Source organism: Haliotis cracherodii, unplaced genomic scaffold (assembly GCF_022045235.1).
Source record: "Haliotis cracherodii isolate W230 unplaced genomic scaffold, xgHalCrac1.p SCAF_11, whole genome shotgun sequence".
NCBI classification, from domain to species: domain Eukaryota; kingdom Metazoa; phylum Mollusca; class Gastropoda; order Lepetellida; family Haliotidae; genus Haliotis; species Haliotis cracherodii.
The window spans coordinates 39,808,451-39,828,334 of record NW_027266266.1 but is presented as its reverse complement, the minus strand read 5'-3'; the positions used below and the strand labels follow the sequence as shown (position 1 = coordinate 39,828,334).

The window sequence follows — 19,884 nt, the reverse complement described above, 5'->3', positions numbered from 1 at the left end:
GTCCTAGCGACTTCAGCTACGGACGTTCCCGTCTGCAACATGCCGATGGCACGTTCACGTTGCACATTTGAAAGGCGTGGCATGACAAATGGCCGTAAAGACTTTTGTTTTCTTGTGTTTTTCTTTTTTTGTTAATGACTGCTAACAAGTATGGCTGAAAACACGTGCGGTATTATGGCCACGTGACCAGTTGCACGTGAAAAAACACTTTTGACACTATAGTGCTGTGCACATGATTTTGATCGATTCACCTGCACAAAAACGGGTGTTATCTGAAGACAGTACGTGGCCATTACTGTTTAAATACACAATAAGGGCCCACAATGATAACTGGTCAAAATGTTAAAATTTTAGGATTGTGAAGTTTTTAATTTGGTTCAGTATATATATATATATCGTTGTCATATATTGCAGTTTGCTGATGAAGGATAGAATTTGATATCTACGTAAATTCGATTGATTTTTAATATGAGATATAATGTATAATCCTGAAACATTATCTTCTGGATTGTCAATTCATAGAGAACTCCCCAATGGAGAAGTTATTTATTGTTCCTGAATATTCTAAACAGTGACGTATTAGCATAGCTTTCATGCAGTATGTTTTTATCAATCTAAATCCAATTACGCGTTAGAGACAAATGACAAAAACATACTGTGATGTATAGTTATGTATTAGCCTCGTTGAGTCGAACTCGGATATGTCGAGCTCCTGGTTGTCTCGAACTCCACATTAAAGAAACATTTCTCCTGATGTCTCGAAGCCCGGATAACTTTTGTCAGGTGCCCACGAGTTCGACACAACGAGGTTCGACTGTATATATAAATAATAATTAAACAAAGGGTCTAGTAGTAAATTCTAGTATGTATACATATTCTTAAAATTTGGTCATATAATATAGGCAACTCAAATTAGTATTATCAAGCAGGAAATACGTTCTGCATCTTAAACTGTCAGCCATCTATGATTTTAAAAAGGTTCTCATAAAGACCTGAAACAAAATAACAAATTAAGAAGGGATAAGCTGTACACATGGGTGACCCAGACATCAATAATGTGGAAGAAGTAAGAATCAGTCGTAAAATACACAGGTACCATTTGTAATCAGATCAAATAATTCCCCAATGTGGTATGATTGTAGCTACATATGTACTGAACAGCGTAATGCAGCCGTATCACATATCACGAGTCGACGAAGCACGCAAAAGCAGGCCTACAGTTGTCTTCTTATGACTTTGTAGGTCGACACCTCTATGGACCACACGACTATAGTTTTGCCGTTGTCTTGAACCTGGCCATCATGAAGGGCTTCATGTCATATTTCGGAACCCGGCCTGTCGCCATGTCGCTGACTGCCTCTCCCACGACTGGTGCCAGTTTGAATCCGTGGCCTGTAAAGAAACACATCATATTTACATCATTATACAACAGTCTCAATCTCTGCTTTAAAACACAGCGCGGGTACAAGTGGTCAAGTTATCTAAGGCAGAGTTGCGTCCCTTCGGCGAGCCAGGAGCCTATGATATCGGGTTCGTACCCCGGTTCGCGCTGATTTGTTTCTAGGTTTGTGAGCACCATACCAGTACTCGTGGTGCTGCCTCACTTCAAACTCTCCTTCCACATTAATCTGACCCAGCGTGTTTAACTGGAATACTGTTTACAGCGGCGTAAAATCAAACTTAACCAACCCACCAACCAACCAAGAAACCAACCAACCAATCAATCATATCAACAATAAATATGAAATTTTTAAAGTAGCCAATCCTGTTTAATGCCGGACATTTTAAACATATGTTGACTAATACAAAGAATATGATAATCTTTTACAATTATTGTTTCACAAAAAAAGAGGTAAACCAGTTTCGGTTTCAAAGTTTGCTTTGCTTCAGTATAACATAGGAGAAATAACTTGATGACTAAATGGAGGGAAAGTAATGTCGTCAATGTCAGTCAGTGTTCACCTGCTAAAGAAGTTATGGTGAATGTTTGAAAGTGATGCGTTTTAACAGTGAGTGAGTGAGTATGGTTTTACGCCGCTTTTAGCAATATTCCAGCAATATCACGGCGGGGGACACCAGAAATGAGCTTCACACATTGTACCCATGTCGGGAATCGAACCCGGGTCTTCGGCGTGACGAGCGAACGCTTTAACCACTAGGCTACCCGACCGCCCCGCGTTTTAACAGGACTGATGCACTCACACTAAGAGTTGTCAGTTCCACGTGCACAATACAGTCGCACAAGTTATGTGGTTGGATTCTGATTAATTGTTTGAATTAATTTTATATTTAAGCGGTCTTCATTTAAGTTGTAAAGGGAAGTAACTTTTATGTTGTTGTTGGTATCGCTATGTGCAAGAGACTATGCTGTGAGCGGGGGACCGTAGAGGTTATAAAACGGTAAATATGCAATTAAATACAAAACTTCAGTAACCGAGAAGTTAGACAATATAAAAGTGACCGTTTATTTTCATATTTGTGTCTAAATATTAGTATATTCATAGACGTTTCTGCATTATTTTGCAGTCAATCAAGCCGACAGCGCTACCTTAGTATTTCGTGGCAACGGCACCCTTCATCTAGAACAAGAATCTGTTAGAACATGACACTAAGAATTAGAATAAATGATGAAGTTGAAGAATGAGTTTACGTCCTCAATTCTCGAAACCGACAGGGTATTTGAAATCTCGAAGTTGGTCAGGGTGCCCTCAATGGAGCCATTGATGACTCTTTTCTTCATATAAAGCAGCGTTAGAAATTGGTACTTGTAGAATAGTCCTTGCTAAACTGCCCAACAGGTAAGGTATCATAAGTATTGGTATAAATTTGCCTTTGTAAGGGTTTTGTTATATGTTATTATCATAAGAACCAGTGGACTAAACTGTTAGTTTCTACCGATGCAATGGATAGTGTTATCGACGCGATAAACCAATCCGATAAATATGCAAATGAGGTCACCGACCAGGAACTACTTTTAAGCCCCATACACCCACACAATGTCTGCTTAATCGATACATTATTGACCAACGTTCCAAATACGTCCAGGTTGGGGTTTCTAGTTAAACTGTGTTTCTGCGGACAACCACGGCTGCAGATCATGTGGCACTATATGGACAATGGGAAAAATCAAACATTGTATTCATACGCGCTTTCTAAAGTTACTTCTCTGATTGTAAATACATCTTAAACAGGGATTATTTTCAGAATGACATAATATGAGATGATTGACCTAATGTGTTTCCGTATGGGAAGTTTCTTATCACCAATGGCCCGCATTAAACAGTGTTTATTCCACACACATATATAATACGGAAACACACTCGGTTAATAATATCTTTATAATGAGAACCATTCCCATAACTACCTGAGAACCCAGCTGCGACGACGATGTTGTGGTGCTGCGGGTGGTAGTCGATGATGAAGTCTTCATCAGGTGTCATCTGACAGAGAAATGGTAGACATGACGCTCAAGAAGAACTCCGAATCAATCTAGACTTTCATTAGACATGTTACAGTAAGATTGATCGACTGGATTTAATCCTATGAATCAGTATGTTCAGTACCCCGTTCCACAAAGCGAGGTCAGGACTGAGGTCAATAAGTTTAAAGTATGTCTGTCCCCAGCAACCCATGCTGGTCGTAAAGAGGCGGCCAAATGGATCAGGCGGTCACGTGGTGACTTGGTTAATTGTGTATCATCGTACGCCGACGGCGTAGGTAGTTGTTAACACTATCGATCACCGGTGCCCTGTGTCCAATGGGATGTTCCCAAGCAAATGGAGGCTCGCTTTGGTGAGTGAGCGGTATCACACGGGGAACACAAGAATGGGACCCCCTGGGGTTTTCGGGTAAGAATAGGTCCCCGTGATATTATACTGGTTGTGAGAGGTGACCAAATGGATAGGGGCTGTTAGGCTCGATGACTTGATTGCGTGTCATCGTACCCCGGCGTGGATCTTAGGACTAAGGTTAAAAATTCGATCACTGGATTGTCTGGTCCAGGCTCTGTTCAAACAAAGTCTTTCAGACAAAGAAACATTAGAAATGATCGTCCGGACAGGACATATTGTAACCAGGATATTACTGTGGTTTTCTTACCGTGTAAATACACTGTTCTGTGATAGATGGTGTCGACTCCAAGCCAGGGAAATGTTCCTTCACATACGCCGTCAGTCGATCTGTCACCCACTTCCCGTCTGGCTGGTCTCGTGCATCAGGCGAGATCTCGGGGCCCGTGTGCAGAGCAATCTGGACCGTGCAGTGAAGGTATTATTTGGATACCTAGTTATTGTTGCATAAATATTATCTTAATATTGCATATGCGTGCGATTTACTAAGGAGCCGACCAATATTGTGAGTTGGGTCGAGGGGTCGAGGAAAAATAAATTAGTGAGTGAGTGAGTGAGTGAGTGGTTTGGAGGGTGACTGAGTGAGTGAGTGAGTCGCTCACAAGGCAATTTAATATTAAAAGGTCGTTGTCTATCAGTTATGTATCATACTACCTGTCTGAATCCGAAGGAAACATGTCAGAAATGGGTTCTTAGCATTTAAATATACATTTGTATGTGATAAATGAACTTGTAAAATTGAAGAAGGGTAGTCTACCTTGGCGTAACCAGGATACTCGTAGCTAGGCAGCCCCCAAATGTCATAAGGCGGACTGCCCCTGTGTTCAATGAAGCAGGGAAGCTGTTGGGCGGAGTGGCTACCCGGATGTAGTTCCTTGCAGTAACACACGGTCACTCTCTGTATCTGAAACATCACAGGTCAGGTCCATGTGTACCTCCATGATGTTCTGATTATTACCCTAGGCCTAATCCACATCACAGCTTTGATTTGAGACGAGTTCGAATGACAAGCCGCTACAAGTAGCCGCGCAATTAAATAACAATGATCGACAGTGCTCGGCTCGCTTTGCTGTCTTTGTTTGAGTAATTATACTAACGGCAAAAGTAACAAGGCTTCATATAAAGTGATGTAAATGTCGCTAAAACATTCTCCTGGACGCCTGTCGACCCTTGACGACAATCAGAGCTGTTACTTGTTGAGGCTTTCTTTCGCTATCACCCAACCTACACATGACCCACACCCAAACTGCACCTGACCCACATCCGACCTACACCAGACCCACATCCGACCTACACCGGACCCACATCCGACCTACACCTGACCCACACCCGACCTACACCGGACCCACATCCGACCTACACCGGACCCACATCCAAACTGCACCTGACCCACATCCGACCTACACTGGACCCACATCCAAACTGCACCTGACCCACATCCGACCTACACCAGACCCACATCCGACCTACACCGGACCCATATCCAAACTGCACCTGACCCACACCCGACCTACACTTGACCCACATCCGAGCTACACCAGACCCACATTCGAGCTACACCTGACCCACATCCGACCTACACCAGACCCACATCCGACATACACCTGAACCACATCCAACCTACACCTGAACCACATCTGACCTACACCTGACCCACATCCGACCTACACCTGAACCATATCAGGCCTACACCGGACCCACATCCGACCTACACCAGACCCACATCCGACCTACACCTGAACCACATCCGACCTACACCGGACCCACATCCGACCTACACCTGAACCATATCCGACATACACCGGACCCACATCCGACCTACACCGGACCCACATCCGACCTACACCGGACCCACATCCGACCTACACCCGACCTACACCAGACCCACATCCGACCTACACCTGAACCACATCCGACCTACACCGGACCCACATCCGACCTACACCGGACCTACATCCGACCTACACCGGACCCACATCCGACCTACACCTGAACCACATCCGACCTACACCTGAACCACATCCGACCTACACCTGAACCACATTCGACCTACACCGGACCCACATCCGACCTACACCTGACCCACATCCGACCTACACCGGACCCACATCCGACCTACACCAGACCCACATCCGACCTACACCTGAACCACATCCGACCTACACCGGACCCACATCCGACCTACACCGGACCTACATCCGACCTACACCGGACCAACATCCGACCTACACCTGAACCACATCCGACCTACACCTGAACCACATCCGACCTACACCTGAACCACATTCGACCTACACCGGACCCACATCCGACCTACACCTGACCCACATCCGACCTACACCAGACCCACATCCGACCTACACCTGAATCACATCCGACCTACACCTGAACCACACCCGACCTACACCTGACCTACACCTGACCTACAACCGACCTTCAACTGACAAACACCAACTCATATTAAACCCAAACCACGCCTGACCTGCATCCGATTCACGCCTACTGCACACCCGACCGACACCCAACCCGCACGCACCCACACATTAACCATATTACGTCCCACAGATTGTACCTTGACGGGCAGACTGAGCCCAAGTGGGCGGAGCATCTTGTCTGCCCAGGAACCGACAGCAACTACGACACTAGCAGCCCGGTACGTCCCCTTGGACGTCGTCACCGTCACTGTTGATCCCGGGTGGATGGCCGTCACAGTCTCACAGTCACGTATTTCACCGCCTCGCTGTCTGAACACCGTCTGAATGCAAACAAAATGGAAGGTGTTCATAATCCTTGGATCTTTTCTGACCGGGTATCCCTACAGGGAGACAAGCCTGAGGAATCCCCACAAGACGACAAGCATGAGGTACTGGGAATCTATTCTGCCGGAGGGATATCTACATGGAGACAAGCATGAGGTTCTGGGCACCTATTCTGTACGGGGATCACAACAGGGAGACAAGCATGATGTACTGGGCACCTATTCTGTACGGGGATCACAACAGGGAGACAAGCATGAGGTGCTGGGCACCTATTCTGTCCGGGGATCACAACAGGGAGACAAGCATGATGTACTGGGCACCTATTCTGTAAGGGGATCACAAAAGGGAGAGGGGGCACGGGTGGCCCAGTCGTCTAAGGCTCCGCGATTCGCTGTGCAGAGTTGCGTCCCTTGGGCACGCCAGAAACCTATGATTGTGGGTTCGAATCCCGGTTCACCCCGATTATGTTTCTAGGTTTGTCAGCACCATACCCGTGCTCGTGGGTTTCACCGAAGTGGTAAACGTCTGAGACCTGCATCACTTCGGGCTTTCCTCCCACATTAAGCTGACACGCCGCGATATAACTGGAATAATGTTAAAAGCGGCGTTAAACCAAACTCACTCACTCACTCACAACAGGGAGACAAGCATGATGTACTGGAGATCTATCCTGTCCGGGGATCACAACAGGGAGACAAGCATGATGTACTGGAGATCTATTCTGTCCGGGGATCACAACAGGGAGACAAGCATGATGTACTGGAGATCTATTCTGTCCGGGGATATCTGCAGGGAGACAAGCATGAGGTGCTGGGGATCTATTCTGTCCGGGGATATTTGCAGGGAGACAAGCATGAGGTACTGGGGTGAGGTTAACACTATATATTCTTTGTTCAGCAGATATTGATCAAGATCGTTTAAGAATAAGGAAAAATTAAGAGGGTTTTTTCACCCCGCCGTCACCATCATGACTAATGAAATCAGTATCTGGTTAATAATGGTATCCTTAGATCACCAGCAACGCAGACAAAGTGACTCACCAGCAACGCAGACAAAGCGTCTCACTAGCAATGCAGACAAAGCGACTCAACGGCAACGCACACAAAGCGTCTCACTAGCAATGCAGACAAAGCGACTCACCGGCAATGCAGACAGAGTGACTCACCAGCAACGCAGACAAATCATCTCACTAGCACTGTCCTGACAAAGCGATTCACCAGCAGCACAGACAAAGCGTCTCACACTAGCAATGCAGACAAAGCGACTCACCAGCAACGCAGACAAAGTGACTCACCAGCAACGCAGACAAAGCGTCTCACACTAGCAATGCAGACAAAGCGACTCACCAGCAATACAGACAAAGCGACTCACCAGCAACGCAGACAAAGCGTCTCACACTAGCAATACAGACAAAGCGACTCACCAGCAACGCAAACAAAGTGACTCACCAGCAACGAAGACAAAGCGTCTCACACTAGCAATGCAGACAAAGCGACTCACCAGCAATACAGACAAAGCGTCTCACCAGCAACGAAGACAAAGCGTCTCACACTAGCAATACAGACAAAGCGTCTCACCAGCAATACATACAAAGCGACTCACCAGCAATGCAGAGAAAGTGACTCACCAGCAACGCAGACAAAGCGCTTCACTAGCATTGTCCTGACAAAGCGACTCACCAGCAACGCAGACAAAGCGTCTCACACTAGCAATGCAGACAAAGTGACTCACCTGCAACGCAGGCAAAGTGACTCACCAGCAATACAGACAAAGCGACTCACCAGCAGCACAGACAAAGCGTCTCACACAAGCAATGCAGACAAAGCGACTCACCAGCAACGCAGGCAAAGTGACACACCAGCAACGCAGACAAAGCGTCTCACACTAGCAATGCAGACAAAGCGACTCACCAACAATACAGACAAAGCGTCTCACCAGAACGCAGACAAAGCGTCTCACACTAGCAATACAGACAAAGCGTCTCACCAGCAATACATACAAAGCGACTCACCAGCAACGCAGAGAAAGTGACTCACCAGCAACGCATACAACGCGTCTCACTAGCATTGTCCTGACAAAGCGACTCACCAGCAACGCAGACAAAGCGTCTCACACTAGCATTGTCCTGACAAAGCGACTCACCAGCAACGCAGACAAAGCGTCTCACACTAGCAATACAGACAAAGCGACTCACCAGCAATACAGACAAAGCGACTCACCAGCAACGCAGACAAAGCGTCTCACACTAGCAATACAGACAAAGCGACTCACCAGCAACGCAAACAAAGTGACTCACCAGCAACGAAGACAAAGCGTCTCACACTAGCAATGCAGACAAAGCGACTCACCAGCAATACAGACAAAGCGTCTCACCAGCAACGAAGACAAAGCGTCTCACACTAGCAATACAGACAAAGCGTCTCACCAGCAATACATACAAAGCGACTCACCAGCAATGCAGAGAAAGTGACTCACCAGCAACGCAGACAAAGCGCTTCACTAGCATTGTTCTGACAAAGCGACTCACCAGCAACGCAGACAAAGCGTCTCACACTAGCAATGCAGACAAAGAGACTCACCAGCAATACAGACAAAGCGACTCACCAGCAACGCAGACAAATCATCTCACTAGCACTGTCCTGACAAAGCGACTCACCAGCAGCACAGACAAAGCGTCTCACACAAGCAATGCAGACAAAGCGACTCACCAGCAACGCAAACAAAGTGACTCACCAGCAACGAAGACAAAGCGTCTCACACTAGCAATGCAGACAAAGCGACTCACCAGCAATACAGACAAAGCGTCTCACCAGAACGCAGACAAAGCGTCTCACACTAGCAATACAGACAAAGCGTCTCACCAGCAATACATACAAAGCAACTTACCAGCAATGCAGAGAAAGTGACTCACCAGCAACGCATACAAAGCGTCTCACTAGCATTGTCCTGACAAAGCGACTCACCAGCAACGCAGACAAAGCGTCTCACTAGCATTGTCCTGACAAAGCGACTCACCAGCAACGCAGACAAAGCGTCTCACACTAGCAATACAGACAAAGTGACACACCAGCAACGCAGGCAAAGTGACTCACCAGCAATACAGACAAAGCGTCTCACTAGCAATGTCCTGACAAAGCGACTCACCTGCAAAGCCCTCAGAATGCAGTCAGCCTTCAGGAGTCCCCCCTTGTAGTCTAGCAGCCCGACATAGTTGAGTGGGTAGGACAACATGGGGTACCTTCTACTCAGCTGCTTGTGGGTGAGGACATCGACGGCAGCACCCACATTGGTCATAGCCTTCTCAACGTCACGTAAGAATTCATCGTTTTCAGGACCAATACTTAGAGTACCACAGTTTCTGAAGAACCGTCAGTGCCAAGGTATACTATGGCCATTCTTATATAGTCATATTAGTTGACGTTGAATCACAAATATGTAATATTGTTAAAATATAATCACAAGAGTTCGCTGTACAGAGCAGACCATAGCATAATCATATGTTAATAGATCAGTAATAATTTATGATGATACTAGGTATACTGCTCTCTCTCTCTCTCTCCCTTTCTCTCTCTCTTTGCTCTTTCTCCCTCACTCTCTGCCTCTCTCTCACTCACTCACTCTCTCTGCCTCTCTCTCTCACTGTCGCTCTCACTCACTCACTCACCCTATCTCACTCTATGTTGCTCACTACTTCTCACTGCCTGTCCGTCTGTCTGTCTGTCTGTCTCTCCGTGTGTGCCCCTTCTCTCTCTCACCCCATCTCTCACTTACATCAACAGTTCTGTCCCCGTCTCTCTCTCTCACTCTGACCCGTCTCTCACTTACATCAACAGTTCTGTCCCCATCTCTCTCTCTCTGTCTCTCTCTCTCTCTCACTCCGACCCCATCTCTCACTTACATCAACACTTCTGTCCCCGTCTCACTCTCCCTCACTCTGACCCCATCTCTCACTTACATCAACACTTCTGTCCCCGTCTCTTACTTACATCAACAGTTCTGTCCCCGTCTCTCACTTACATCAACAGTTCTGTCCCCGTCTCTCACTTACATCAACAGTTCTGTCCCCGTCTCTCTCTCTCACTCTCACCCCATCTCTCACTTACATCAACAGTTCTGTCCCCGTCTCCCTCTCCAGTTCGGCTAACATCTTGAAGGCGTCCACCATCATGTCGGTGTAGTGCTGCACCCCGTAGGCGAGTCTGGTGATGCGACTGAGGCCATGGGAGCTACCCCGAGAGTGTAGGACGGGAAACTGCTCAACAGAGACACAACACACTGCAGGCTCTCCATTGACATGTGTGCAGAGCACATGTTTAACGAATATCTATTCTAATAGCTAATAGGCGCGATGAGAGCTTAGAAAGTGTAGAAGGTGTACGGGTGTTATGCAGGTGTTCCGGCCTGATGAAAGTGAACGAATGTGATGGGAGAGTACACACGTGATGAGAATAATTGCTCACGATGAGAGTAGAGGCGCGATGGGTGTACGGATGTGATGAGAGTGTACGGATGTGATGAGAGTGTACGGATGTGATGAGAGTGTATGGATGTGATGAGAGTGTACGGATGTGATGAGACTGTACGGATGTGATGAGAGTGTATGGATGTGATGAGAGTGTATGGATGTGATGAGAGTACGGATGTAACGAGAGTGTACAGATGTGATGATAGTGTATGGATGTGATGAGAGTACGGATGTGATGAGAGTGTACGGATGTAACGAGAGTGTATGGATGTGATGAGAGTGTACGGATGTGACGAGAGTGTACGGATGTGATGATAGTGTATGGATGTGATGAGAGTACGGATGTGATGAGAGTGTACGGATGTGATGAGAGTGTACGGATGTGATGAGAGTGTACGGATGTAACGAGAGTGTATGGATGTGATGAGAGTGTACGGATGTGACGAGAGTGTACGGATGTGATGATAGTGTATGGATGTGATGAGAGTGTATGGATGTGCTGAGAGTGTACAGATGTGATGATAGTGTATGGATGTGATGATAGTGTACGGATGTGATGAGAGTGTACGGATGTGATGAGAGTACGGATGTGATGAGAGTACGGATGTGATGAGAGTGTACGGATGTGACGAGAGTTTACGGATGTGATGAGAGTGTACGGATGTGATGAGAGTGTACAGATGTGATGAGAGTGTACGGATGTGATGAGAGTACGGATGTGATGAGAGTGTACGGATGTGACGAGAGTTTACGGATGTGATGGGAGTGTACAGATGTGATGAGAGTACGGATGTGATGAGAGTGTACGGATGTAACGAGAGTGTATGGATGTGACGAGAGTGTACGGATGTAACGAGAGTGTATGGATGTGATGAGAGTGTACGGATGTGATGAGAGTGTATGGATGTGATGAGAGTACGGATGTGATGAGAGTGTACGGATGTGACGAGAGTTTACGGATGTGATGAGAGTGTACAGATGTGATGAGAGTGTACGGATGTGATGAATGTGTACGGATGCGATGAGAGTGTACGGATGTGATGAGAATGTACGGATGTGACGAGAGTTTACGGATGTGATGAGAGTGTACAGATGTGATGAGAGTGTACGCATGTGATGAATGTGTACGGATGCTATGAGAGTGTACAGATGTGATGAGAGTGTACGGATGTGACGAGAGTGTACGGATGTGATGATAGTGTATGGATGTGATGAGAGTGTATGGATGTGATGAGAGTGTACGGATGTGATGAGAGTACGGATGTGATGAGAGTGTACGGATGTGACGAGAGTTTACGGATGTGATGAGAGTGTACGGATGTGATGAGAATGTACGGATGTGACGAGAGTTTACGGATGTGATGAGAGTGTACAGATGTGATGAGAGTGTACGCATGTGATGAATGTGTACGGATGCGATGAGAGTGTACGGATGTGATGAGAATGTACGGATGTGACGAGAGTTTACGGATGTGATGAGAGTGTACAGATGTGATGAGAGTGTACGCATGTGATGAATGTGTACGGATGCTATGAGAGTGTACAGATGTGATGAGAGTGTACGGATGTGACGAGAGTGTACGGATGTGATGATAGTGTATGGATGTGATGAGAGTGTATGGATGTGATGAGAGTGTACGGATGTGACGAGAGTTTACGGATGTGATGAGAGTGTACAGATGTGATGAGAGTGTACAGATGTGATGAATGTGTACGGATGCGATGAGAGTGTACGGATGTGATGAGAATGTACGGATGTGACGAGAGTTTACGGATAAGATGAGAGTGTACGGATGTGATGAATGTGTACGGATGCGATGAGAGTGTACGGATGGGATGAGAGTGTACGGATGTGACGAGAGTTTACGGATGTGATGAGAGTGTACAGATGTGATGAGAGTGTACGGATGTGATGAATGTGTACGGATGCTATGAGAGTGTACGATGTGATGAGAGTGTACGGATGTAACGAGAGTGTACGGATGTGATGAGAGTGTACGGATGTGACAAGAGTTTACGGATGTGATGAGAGTGTACAGATGTGATGAGAGTGTACGGATGTGATGAATGTGTACGGATGCGATGAGAGTGTACGGATGCGATGAGAGTGTACGATGTGATGAGAGTGTACGGATGTAACGAGAGTGTACGGATGTGATGAAAGTGTACAGATGTGATGGGAGTGTACGGATGTGATGAGAGTGTACGATGTGATGAGAGTGTACGGATGTAACGAGAGTGTATGGATGTGACGAGAGTTTACAGGCGTGAGGAGAGTGTACAGTTGGTATTAGGCCGTATAGGGGTCAAGGGTAGTACAGGGGTCAAGGGTAGTGCAGGGGTCAAGGGTCGTACAGGGGTCAAGAGCCGTACAGGGGTCAAGAGCCGTACAGGGGTCAAGGGTAGTACAGGGGTCAAGGGCTGTACAGACGTACCTGCTCGAGGATGAGAGTCTTCTTGCCCTTCTTAGCGAGACTGTAAGCTGTGGAAGACCCCATCACTCCCGATCCTATCACTATGACGTCATAAACTCCCTCAGCCATTTTGGATTTGGTGGGTTAACAGCCTTTTTTTCTGTTTCTCTTGAAGACAGTTATTCGAGATTTTAGAAATCATGTATTTGAACATAAAACATTTGAAACAGTATGCTAAATGATCCAGGTAATATAAAGTTAAAAACCCAGGTTAATCGATAAATGAATGATTGATACCAAAATATTTAAATGTGATAACATACGTAATGATTAATAAATGTGTCCTAAAATATACTATCCTATGGCTAAATCGATTTTTACATCGGATCTGATTCCCCAAATAGTTATTGATCACTGATATTAATTTATATTGCAGATTAGTCTTTTAGATGATAATGCTAATCACAAATTCATTTCTTGATATCATAAACAAATATGATTAATTTAAGATATAAAAAAGATACAGTGCCGCTATTACTGATATTTCACTGTTCAATAATCGATTACACATCAAAATAAGACGCCACTGTATTCAAATTCGGCGTGCTTTTAGACGGGATATTGCTGATGATTTCTTCAAATCCTTACTGTACACTGAACTAGAAAATATCATGAATATTGTTGGGGATAGTTTCTTGTAGTGAAAAATGTTTTTTTTTAATGTGTACGGTGTATAAATATATTTCATGATCCCTAAAGTTTGGTTCAGTGAAAATTATGAAGTGAGAAGCAGTTGGAAGGAGCCGTCCTTTCATTGACAGCGACATCAAATGATGATTATACAAAATTCCTGATGTCTTGAAACATCATATCTAAAGCTCGCACGCGTTTTATATCATTTGAAATATCACGAATTCGAATTCCCAATATCAAATACAGTAAACAACGTTTATAACGAACACGCTTATAACGAACAGACGGTTATAACGACCTGTTTTTGTCCCGGCCATTTGCTATATGTATGCTGAATATAACGAACTACGGTTTTTACGAACTAAAAAAAGTGGTCCTTTTGAGTTCGTTGTAACCATACTTTACTATGATAATATTTGATTTCACAAGGTATTAAATCTTAAATTAAATCCATAAATCTTATCCTTACTTAGATATTTTCAAGTTCGTGCAGAAATGAGGTCAGTGTGTTTAGATGCCTGTACTCGGAAATTGAGCTGATACAGCTAGCCAAATTGTGATTTTATAGCAGCTTTTACCAGGCTGTGCATACCTGGATCGGCTGTTGAATGCGGTTGAAAAATATAAAACGTTGCTGTAGAAGTATATGTGGGAATATATGGCGGAACTCAAGGAGTTTCTGTGTCACAATGGCTTTTGGTGGCGATGCACCCTACAAGAGGCCTGCGTCCCACGATCTACCCTACTAACCGCATACATACATAGATCGGCTGTTGAATGCTGTTGAAAAACAAATAAAACGTTGCTGTAGATGTGTATGTGGGAATATATGGCGACACTCAAGCTACACTGGTTTTTCTGTGTCACAATGGCTTTTGGTGTCGATGCACCGTGCAAGAGGCCTGCGTCCCACAATCGTCCCTACTAACCGTATACCAGGTACAACACATCCACACAATACTTTGAAATACATCTTTAATCAAAGCCCCCTCCTACCTGCCCCAGCAGTGTTCACACAAGACAAGTGGTGGTCGCGGACCGCCTTATCCACAAGAACCGGGCACGAGAGGGGCTGCGCACTGTATCATCTGTTTACTGGCCTGATAGGTCAAGGCTTTTTTCTGGATGTCATTGACATACTTATGACATTAAGAACGGACTTTGATATCTAGGTCAGCTGTTGAGGTGTCTGTAAGGTGTTGTCAAAAGGAGCGATTTCTCATTATTGGTGACAGGTCAATATTGTTTGGCCGTGGTCGCTCTTCACAGTGACGCGCTGCAGAGCGCTGTGCAGAGTTTCGCCCCGTAGTTGTCAGGGTTGGTCTGACATCCCAATCCAAGGTGTGTAAGCCACATACGAGTGCCCGTGGCTTCACGAGTGAGTGAGTGAGTTGGGTTTAACGCCGCTCTTAACAGTAGTCCAGTTATATCACGGCGTGTCAGTTAATGTGGGAAGAAAGCCCGAAGAGATACAGCTAGGTCTCAGACGTTTACCACTTCGGTGATACCCACGAGCACGGGTATGGTGCTGACAAACCTAGAAACATAATCGGGGCGAACCGGGATTCGAACCCGCAATCATAGGTTTCAGGCGTGCCCAAGGGACGCAACTCTGCACAGCGAATCGCGGCGCCTTAGACGACTGCCCCCCCCCCCCCCCCCCGTGCCCCCCGTGGCTTCACGAAAACAGGAAACGACTACGACCTGAATCCCTAACTGGGACAATCTAGAATTAGGCAATTTGCTGACAATCTAACGCAATCATTATTAACATTATTAGATCATAATTTATAATTGCATATTTATGACGGTGCCAACCCCTTTTGATACACCGGCCACGATTAAATAGGATTCCGGATGCTGTAGAGTAGTACTGGATGTCGTGATATGTTTATCTGCTATACGAATGCCAGTATTTAAATTTAAAATCTATTTTCGTCGGGATTTGTACTGCAAAGAGTGAGTGAGTGAGCTGGGTTTAACGCTGCTTTTAACAGTATTCCAGTTTATATCGCGGCGTGTCAGCTTAATGTGGGAGGAAAGCCCGAAGTGATGCAGGTCTCAGACGTTCACCACTTCGGTGAAACCCACGAGCACGGGTATGGTGCTGACAAGCCTAGAAACATAATCGGAGCGAACCGGGATTCGAACCCACAATCATAGGTTTCTGGCATGCCCAAGGGACGCAACTCTGCACAGCGAATCGCGTTGCCTTAGACGACTGGGCCACCCGTGCCCCCTCCTGCAAAGAAATCATGCAGCTTTTGAGAACGCATGGTGATGCATTCTATGTTGAATTTCCAATCTGATTTATTATATATTTGTGTGCTGGCGATAAGGTGCCTCACTCTGGCAGTGTGGGTTCGACTTCCGGACGGGACTCAACCAAATAAAAGTACGAGAATCTGTACTATACTCAGAAAGCGTTATCCCAAACATAAGATTTGTTACATTTGACCACACTGTGTGTTCGTGATTTTTTTATATCAAAATAATAACATGGCGATTGATAATAATTTATCGACCTATTTTATCTTGAATGCAAACACATGGTGAATCAAATCAACTTTCACCAGTAACATTAATTATCTGTGTACATGTGGGAGTAATTACCTGGTCGGTGATGCGGATGACAGATGTGAGGCATCACAGTGCGTCACTGACACCATCTGTTTATGTGCACGTTTGGCACAGCTGCACCCCGTACGCGCGTGCCACAAACCTACACTGACGACCAAAAGTAACTTAACCACACTTATAAATCACTCTAGTTTAAAAACAAAAAACGTTAGATGTGAGCTAAAATATATTGAAAAGATCAAAATCTCAACGAAATCAACATTTACAATGACACTTGTACAGCATCCGATATTGGCAAGACAGTTGCCCGAGTTGAGGTGGGGTAGCAAAAAGAAGCTTTAAAAGTAATGGACAATGGGCCCACACATCTAAAATCGCTCAAGTTCAATGACACGTCACATTAATAGCATGTATAACCAATCCCTGTTACAAACACGCAAAAACATTCCGGCGCACAGGAAAAGTCAGACGTCTGATGACGTCACATGATACGTCGCCATTCATCTTGGATGGTCTTCATTGGGCGTGGTTACCCTCTGTCTGCCTGTTCTTGGTCTACTCTACCCGGTCTGTCTTTAACGTCAGGTTTTGCAACATGGGAGCAACCAAAAGCTCCAGCAATGTGGGCAGGGGTGGCTCCCATCGGTACCCTACCCAGGAGTGTCAGTCGTGGCATTTCTGTAGTGTTTTTTATCAGTGAGAGTGTCTGACCTGCCGTCCGTATACCTTGTATGCCCTTATTTCACTCGTCGTTTCGACTGCCCAAGCAGCTCGCGTTTTTAACTTCATCGCATTTTTTGAAACAAAAAACCCAAAACCGCGTGCCGTGGATGTACACTCTTCAAAAAAGGAAACGCACAGGAAGTATGTAGTTCATTGAACCTGCCTTCACAAAAAAAAATCCGGTATATGAATTGGATATATGTGTTGGGAAATGTTGGTGGCCTGATATTCGACAAACGGTGTGTAAAAACAGACATTGTCGATTTGCAATGTCTTAAACGGAATTGTTTTCACACTTGTTAAAAAATGTCAGGGAGGAAAACAGTAAAGCAAAATGCACGTGCAAGTTATGGCATTCGTAATTGGTCGTCGTGGCTATAAAAAGGCAAGCATGAGCCAATTATTTGTCATTCAATTGTCAACATTTTTCAAGTTCGAAAATACCGAGGCTCAGCCGATCGGAACATCGCCAAAGAGGGGAATCGCAGTCGTCTGTTGCACGCCACTTCAACGTCCACGGCAGCACCATTTGGCGCTTTTGGGACCGATAAACACAGTTCAATTCCAAAGTAGACCGTCCGATAACCGTCCGATCAAGAGTTACCACCCCTGCACAGGATCGCTACATTCGACTGTTCCAACTTCGTCATCGCAATACCACAGCTACGGAGATTGGTTTCGCATCCCTGGTTTGAGGAGGATCTCGGACCACACTGTCAAGAACCAGAAGACCAGTTATCGTCCATGTTTTGCAACAGATCCATCGACAGCGACGTTGCGTTGGTGCCATACCTTACAGCCTTTGAATTTGAGAAACTGGACACGATTGTGGTTTAACGATGAATCACGATTTCCTCTTCACCGGCGAGATGGAAGATTGAAGCCCCACATTGTGCACGTGAATTCGACAATTTCGATGGCGGTAGTGTCATTGTGTGGGGGCCATATCCTACACCACGAGATCTGACTTGGTTGTGGTTCAACGACAACACGTGAATATCGAGCTCCAAAATTTCATATTTGTATCTATGATATTAAATAAAATATATCGACTTTATCAGGTACAACCCATTTACTAAAAATCCTGTACGTTTCTTTTTTTGAAGAGTGCACATAACTTTCTGCATAGAGCATTGTTGTGTTTGGACGACGTGTTTTCTCATCAATGTATTATAAAATGTGTTTTTAAATTTTTGCAATTTCATGTTTAAACTGGTAACGTTTCTTTTGGCCGTAAGTTTAAAATCTTGGGCTCGAATCCGGTTCGCCCTGATTTGGCTTTGTCTATGCCGATACTCGTGGGTTTCACGAAATCCTGCATCACTCCGGGCTTTCCTTCCAAATCCAGCTGACACGCCGGGGTATGACTACTCACAGCGGGGTTAACCCCAACTCACTCACTCACTTTTATAAAAGAATTTCGAGAAAGGTTAAGAGTTCTGAAACAACGTTGTAAGTTTTCCTTTATATGTTACTGGATATGTATCCAAATCTATTATTTGTGCCAAATTCCTTTTGTGTCCGATGCTACTTTTATCTGTAATTATACACTCCAAAAAAGAAAAGAAACGCAAAGCCAGATTTGTGTGAGGTAGGAAAATACAGTAATACAAGGAACCTTAGAAGGTAATGAGCCAAAATGTTGTGGAGAGAACACTTGTTGATTGTAATTGTCTCAGTTATCGGTACATAGGAAAAGACAAAGGTGAAGATCAGCTTCCATCAATCACGTGGATGTCCCCCGTTGGGATCGATAGCGGCCTGACATCTCCTCCTGCCCATGGAAGAGACGAGTATGCGAATCACATCCTTGGGAATGGTAGCCAACTCGGCCTGCAACGCGAAAGCCAAAGCTGCAACGTCTGGGGTTGTGGTTGACGTCGGCGTAGCCGTTTACCCAATTCATCCCACAGGTGCTCTATCGGGTTCAAATCCGGGGATCTAGAGGGCCAGGGCAGAACATCAACGTTGTTGTTGTGTAGAAAGGCTCTTGTGATCCGTGTTGTATCCGGCCGAGCTGCAATTGGGTGAGGTGAGGTGAGGTGAGGTGAAATGGGGTTTAACGTCGCGTCCAAGGTTATTGCACTTATATGTGTGTGTTTGTGTGGCTGCTTGTACTAGTCCGGACTGATGCCGATTTATAGTGCTAGCTCACTGAGATACCATGCCGCAGTTTAACATGAATATCCCACTCAGACACAGTATACTGACTTCGAGCCGACCAGTCCTTGTTTTAGCCCCTTAATGACGAGCGCCAGACAGGGTAACAACAAGTACCATCTTTTAACGTCTTTTGGTATGTCGGGGATCGAACCCGGGCAGACGCTCTACCACCAGACCACAGAGGCGGTCACAGCAATTGGGAGGACGTGTGGTGGGAGAATTTCGTTGATGTATCGTTG

General features: G+C 45.5%; 1 protein-coding gene across 1 annotated transcript; it reads right to left on the bottom strand.

Moving 5' to 3' along the window:
• Positions 1-417: 417 nt before the first annotated feature.
• LOC139455777 (peroxisomal sarcosine oxidase-like) lies at positions 418-15,260 on the bottom strand. Its single transcript, XM_071237320.1, has 9 exons — positions 15,176-15,260; positions 13,508-13,654; positions 10,711-10,859; positions 9,752-9,965; positions 6,421-6,603; positions 4,606-4,752; positions 4,099-4,248; positions 3,365-3,440; positions 418-1,392 (listed from the first exon to the last, which is right to left on the bottom strand). The coding sequence occupies exons 2-9, from the start codon at positions 13,613-13,615 to the stop codon at positions 1,268-1,270; spliced, it is 1,152 nt and encodes a 383-aa protein (XP_071093421.1). The 5' UTR covers positions 13,616-13,654; positions 15,176-15,260; the 3' UTR covers positions 418-1,267.
• Positions 15,261-19,884: the final 4,624 nt, after the last annotated feature.

Excerpts from the sequence above, each read along its gene's own strand:
- LOC139455777 (XM_071237320.1), bottom strand. The coding sequence starts at position 13,615 with ATGGCTGAGGGAGTTTATGACGTCATAGTGATAGGATCGGGAGTGATG. Across the intron at positions 9,966-10,710 it reads ACGGGGACAGAACTGTTGAT|AAACTGTGGTACTCTAAGTA; the intron begins GTAAGTGAGAGA and ends ACGGTTCTTCAG. Across the intron at positions 4,753-6,420 it reads GGCTCAGTCTGCCCGTCAAG|ATACAGAGAGTGACCGTGTG; the intron begins GTACAATCTGTG and ends GTGATGTTTCAG.